This window comes from Carlito syrichta, unplaced genomic scaffold (genome assembly GCF_000164805.1).
Source record: "Carlito syrichta isolate Samal-C Ts95f unplaced genomic scaffold, Tarsius_syrichta-2.0.1 Scaffold308099, whole genome shotgun sequence".
Taxonomy (NCBI): domain Eukaryota; kingdom Metazoa; phylum Chordata; class Mammalia; order Primates; family Tarsiidae; genus Carlito; species Carlito syrichta.
The window spans coordinates 132,005-138,074 of NW_007252195.1; the positions used below are offsets into that span (position 1 = coordinate 132,005).

At 43.9% G+C, this 6,070-nt stretch overlaps 1 protein-coding gene across 1 annotated transcript in view; it reads right to left on the reverse strand.

Annotated features, from left to right (window-relative positions):
- The window catches only part of OSTM1 (osteopetrosis associated transmembrane protein 1), a 24,242-nt gene extending 18,178 nt beyond the window's left edge, over positions 1-6,064 (reverse strand). The window contains exons 1-2 of the mRNA XM_008064889.1: positions 5,657-6,064; positions 901-1,015 (exon numbers count right to left, since the gene is read on the reverse strand). Coding sequence (XP_008063080.1) covers positions 901-1,015; positions 5,657-6,064 — 523 coding nt within the window. The remainder of the gene's footprint in view (positions 1-900; positions 1,016-5,656) is intronic.
- Between the last annotated feature and the right edge of the window lie 6 nt (positions 6,065-6,070).

Genomic DNA, 6,070 nt, shown 5'->3' on the forward strand with positions numbered 1-6,070 from the left:
AAAAAAAAAAAAAAAAAAAAAAAATAGAAAGCACGGTAGTGTGCACCTGTAGCTTCAGCTACTTGGAAGGCTGCAGCAGAAGGATCACTGGAACCCAGCTGGCTGATACAGGGGTGGCCGTGAGCATGCAACAGCACTCCCGCCTGGGCAACGAAGTGAGACTCCAACTCAAAGGAAAAAAAAAAAAGAACTCTATAACCTTAGAAAGCGTGTATATAACTCACCTGGGTTATATATGTAAATATATCTTTCTCTCTCACTAAATTATAAGACTTGGACAATAACAACTGCCTAGCACATAGTTGGTATTCAAAATGCATCTGAATTGGAAAAGTGATTTTATTTTTTCCAAAGAATATCTAAATATATATCTCATTTTATTACATAATCACACACAAACCTACAAAACTAGAATGGATGTTACTACTCCACCCCCACAATACCACCTGACAGATCATGATAAACATCATAATTATTATTATACTAAATAGTTCACATTTCTTGAATGTCAAAGATGTGTCACACATTGAGCTACATGTTTTATACAATTTATTTCATTTTATTCTCAGAGCAATCATATATGATAGGTGCTACCATTGCCACCAATTTACAGATGAGAAAACCAAAGTTCTAAGAGGCAAAGTGACTTCCCCCAAATATGACAGTTTGTAAGTGAAGACTAGTAAATGGCAGAGCTTAGTATCAAACTCATGTCCGTCTGACTCCAAAGCTCATATTAACTGATATACTTTTCTGCCTTTCAATATTTGCCCAAAGTTATCACCAATAAACCATGTTGTAATAAACAGTATTATCCAGCTTCAAAGGTTCTAAAATTCACTGAAATAAAAAGTGACATCTACACTACTGAAACACAACTGCAAAATGAAATTGACTTACTTGCACAATTTGCCTCCTGCCATGTGGTATTGAAAAACTCAGAGAGAATCACAACTATCTGCATTCTATCTGCCATTAAAAGACTTCTGGCACAACTCTGGCCCTCTGAAGAATTCTGTAAGACAAAGAAGATAGAAAAATATAAATTGAGTATTTTTAGACTTTCCAAACAACTTGAGGCAAAAACCTTATAAAAATAATTTAAATATTTATTATAAACCTTTTAATATGTTGTTTGATATAATCAGATAATGATGGCATTAATAATTACAATGGTAATAATACAATTAGCAGCTAACATTTATTGGTAGCAGCATCACCTGCAAGGGAAGAAAATCTATGCTTCTTAAATATCTGCTTTCTTTTTTTTTGAGTTAGGGTCTCAGTGTCACCCAGGTGGGAGTGCAGCAGTGCATTTATGGTTTACCGCAGCCTTGACCTCCTGGGCTTAGATGATCCTTCTGCCTCAGCCTCCCGAGTAGATGGGACTATAAGCACACACCATCACACCCAGCTAATTTTTAAATTTTTTTGTAGAGACAAGGTCTCACTATGTTGCCCAGGCTGGTCTTGAACTCTTGAGCTCATGTAACCCTCTCACCTCCACCCCAAAGTGCTGGGATTATAGGTGTGAGCCATCATGCCCAGCCCTATATTTGCTTTTATATAGTCCAATCTCAACTACGTAGGTCCACATTGTGGGTCATATTTCTCACTTTTTATGCACAGAAAAAATTCTAGAAAGCAACTCACTACAACAGAGCAGTGGCTGCCCCTGGGTAACAGAAACATGGGGATTTTATTTTCACCTTTGCTTCTTTTATCTTGTCTAAATTTTCTACAATGAGCATATGTCATATTCCTAAGAATTTGTTATTTATTAATCTACATTAAAAGTATACTGAATACTCAGTAGATACATAACCCGAACGAGTAGCATCTTCACACATATGTATGTATATATGTATCCATCAGGGTTGCCAAAAAATGTATACACATTTTTAAAGAGATGTTATCTACATATTACTTTTTGAAGTCCTTTCTGAAGTGTCTGGATGCTGCTGATAACCACTTTGAGTGCCTCTTGTAATGCAGAAATCAAACGTGACTTGTATTCAACTTTTGCTACTGGTATATCTTTTTCCTTTCTTACAATGTGCATACATTTTCCAGCCCCCTCTGTATATAGACATAGATATGTCTAACTAAATATTAAACAAAGCAAGTAAAATAGGACAGAGCTTGCCAATTCAGAATTTGAGAGTGCTAAAGCATCCTCAAAACCACTCTGATGCTAAACAGCTCGATGAAACCATGTCCCTATTAGTTGAAAACAAAGGAAAAAGTATGACTCTAAGGAAGAAGGAATCCATGGGTTCTACCATTCAGGTTTCAGGTGTTCTTCACTTTGAGATAATAAAACTATCTGGTCCTTGTCCCAGGAATTCTAAGCAGAAGTGACAACAACACAGGATTCTCATCAGAGAACTCTGTTACAGTTACACGAATTCGTTTGTACCACATCAACTGCTTACTAGCTTCTACCTCAGTTTCTTCTTTCTCCTAGTGATGCTCATTTACTCTGAGCTCAATCAACCCATGTCCAGTTACCCTAAAGATGGCAAGAAAATGTCAAGATTCAGCCTGTGGGTTTTCTCTGGTCAGTAGCCTGGCTCTTCTCCCTCCTGTAAACTTGACATCCTTGTCACCCCTTTGCTCTAAGTTACTGCTGTACAATGTATGACATGCATGCAGGCGATGTTTCCTTTTTCTTGATATAGGTTTATTTCCCCCACTGTACTGACAGCTTGAAGTCTGGACCTCACCCTCCTTTTCCTTCTATATCCTTTGGCCAGTCCAATACTTAAGAACAGTAGGTGCCTGCACATTTCACTGATTTAAACAAAAGATTGAGTCTGAGTCAAAGAAAATTCATTACTCTGGAGAAATAAACCTCCCCAAAAGACAACTGATTTCTTCAAATTTACTCATAAGAAATTCGGGACACATTTTCCCATACATTCATTAATACACACGATGGGTCAATTCTCCAACTAGCTCATGAAAGCCTTTTATGTCCATAAAGTTCCTTGGAACTCTAGAAATCATGTGATACTTAGCAACTCCATGGCTTCTGTCCTCTCATCCTCTCCTCTTACTCTAGGCAGGTAGGGACAGCTCTACGACCCCTGTTCAGCAGGAAGCAGCTACAGAAGACCTGACCCTCATCTCTGTTCCCAGGTACAAATAAGAATTTTTAAAATAACAAGAGGGGGAAATGAAAGGGCATAACACGGATTTAATATACCCAATGAGCAGCCATTTTAATATTGTCTAAATCTCATGTTTTTCTAGCAGTTCATTTAACTTACCCTCTAATCACTAACTAAGGACAAGTTTTTCTATCAGGTAGTCATTGATACTTGCTTTAGAACCCCCTCCCCAGCTTGTTACTAATTAGCTTTTCTATTTCAAGTATTTGCCTTCACCCATAAGATCCTACTTAAACTAATCAGCCCTTCTTGACCTTCTTGACACAGACCTCACCACCATGGCAGCAATCATGTGACTAAATCACGCATCTGCCTGCTGTCCATCATCTGATGTCAGTACCTGTGTTTACCTGCCCCTTTGTGATGACGCGCAGCAGACTACCACTCAGTCACCTAAGTGACCTTCCCACGTCAAAGAGAAGGATTAAAAGGACTCAACCACAAGCAGCCGGCCGCCACTGCCTTACTAGACTCTGGTATGGCCGTGTGCCCTTTGAGTCATGGCCACCACCATGTTTCCTGGCTTTGGCCCCCCTCCTGCCTTGGGAAGGTGAATCCCCTCTTTCTATTTCGCTCTAATTTACTTTTTAAATAAACTATATTTTCTAGACTGAAAAAAATAAAAAATAAATCATGCTTTTGAGCTAATGCACCACATACAGGTCTGCTGGGGAAAGGAAGAAAACAGAGACCAAGATCCAGAATGAGTAGGAGAGGAAATGCAAATTGGGAGAGGCTCTTCCTGCCTTCCACACCTCATCACCCTCTTCCTTTCAAACCAGGGTGCCCAGGTTGATCTGAGGGAGAGGAAGGAAGTTTTGCAACTCCTACAGTGGGAGACCTCCCCTGGGCTGTGGAAAATTCCTGTGGAAATACATACACAGAGTGATGCCCATAATACTATACACTAGAGTTGGAGTTCATCATTTTCAACTCTTTTTAATTCCACAGAACCTGCACAAATGAGGAAAGCATTTGCTACCTCAAATGAGCCAAGCATTGCTTTGTAATTCATGGTCATCCTGCAGACAATAGCAATTGCTCTTTGGAGTAAATGACACCTGAAAAACAACTCGCCTTAACTGAATATGATGCCATATCATATCCTGCTGTAGCTGACAGGCACAAGACTTGAGTACTTTATGTGAAAGTCACAGTAAGATACAGAGATATCTTACTATACATATACACATATATATCTTACTATGACATATCTATATCTGTGTCTCCTGTGCAAACCTAATGGAAGTATGCCTAGAAAGTACTGCATGTAAGTCCAGATTTATTTAAACTACCTTGAAAACTAGTTACTTGCAGAAAGATTGATCATAGAATTTAATGCAAATCAATCCCCAATTTACATAAAATAACAATTTGTGTTAAGTAACATCAGGCCGATTGGAAGCGGGATGTGGCTATTTCTATTCCGTCAAATCAACTGTGATTTATGAAATAACCCCAGTCATGCTTTCGGGAGATGACTCACTGTCCCCCCAATACAAGAGGAACTCTCCCACTCTGGACCCCAACATCATTTCTCATGTTTTCCCTTTCCCCAGCACATCCGGCCCACACCTCGTGACTCCCACCAGTCCTGACACTAATCCTTTCCTACTCTAAACCCTACAATGCACTTAAAAGCAGGACTGTGCCTTCTTCTTTGTTAAGTCCTTCATAGCACACACCACATGACCTGAAAAGCTCTCATTCTTGGAGGTACCAAGAATGAAGGGCAGACTTGCCACATCCCAACATTTCAGCTCCTGCTTGCTGAGAGCTTTTATTATGTGCCAGTTTTCCCAGGTCTCTTTTTACCTCCATTTTACAGATGCAAAAACAGGCACAGAGGATCCCATGGCTTGCCCAGCGCGCACCCCCCGCCCCCATAAACAGCGGGGAACTGACTCCTGGCCTTCTAAGCCCAGACTGCCCAAATCACTAAGATGAGCTCCCAGCCAGGGTCTCTTTTAACAGCCACATCGGGCAACTTCTTTTTTCCATTTTAGAGAGGAGGAAACAGTCTCTGATCATGAATCCAAGGCCACATGCAAGAAACAGATGGACCTCAACCTTTCTAGCCACAGAGCTCAAACTCCTCACCACGGCCTGCTCCTCCATTCCACTTGTAGTTTCAGAAGAGGGTCCATCCCGGGGACTCCAGGCGGACAGGACAAGTAGCCGGGGCGGAACGGCGGGAGGAGGAGGAAGGGGAAGACGGGGCGAGGGGAGCAGGACCCCCAAGAAAACCATCACCCCATCCGCACATGTGCGCCGAGAGGTCCAACCGCACGCACAGACGCAAAGATGCAGACCCCAAGTTCCCTAGTGCCACCCTTTTGTCTGATGCCCCAAACTCCGCAGAGCCAGTGCGACCCCTCTGTCGCACGGCTGGGCACACGGAGGCCCCAGAGCTGACCGCCACGACACGTCCCCGCGTCCCCACCCTCCCACGCCACGGGCCCGGGACGTGCGTCTTCACCCACCCCCACGGCCCGGCTGATGTTGTCCATCCTGCCGGCGACCTGCTGGAAGAGCGGGTAGCAGGCCTGGCAGAGGCGCACCGGCCGGGCGCTGCGCACCAGGCACCCCGTCAGCTCCGTGCTGCTGTTGGCGAAGTCCAGCAGCAGCTCCCGGCACTCGGGGTCGAGGTCCGGCAGGTCCGGGGGCAGCAACAGCGGCCCCAGCCCTCCGCCCTGCAGCAGGGTCAAGGAGAGGTCTTCCACCTCCAGCAACTGCTGCTCCGACGGGAGGTCGCGGAGCGCCCCGCGCAGGCTGCTGCCGATAGGGCGCTCGCCCAGGGCCGGCCCCGACCACAGCAACAGCAGCAGTAGCAGCCGGCGCCACGGCGGCAGCGATGGCCTCCGCGGCGCGACGGTAGGGTCCAGCTCCATCACGGG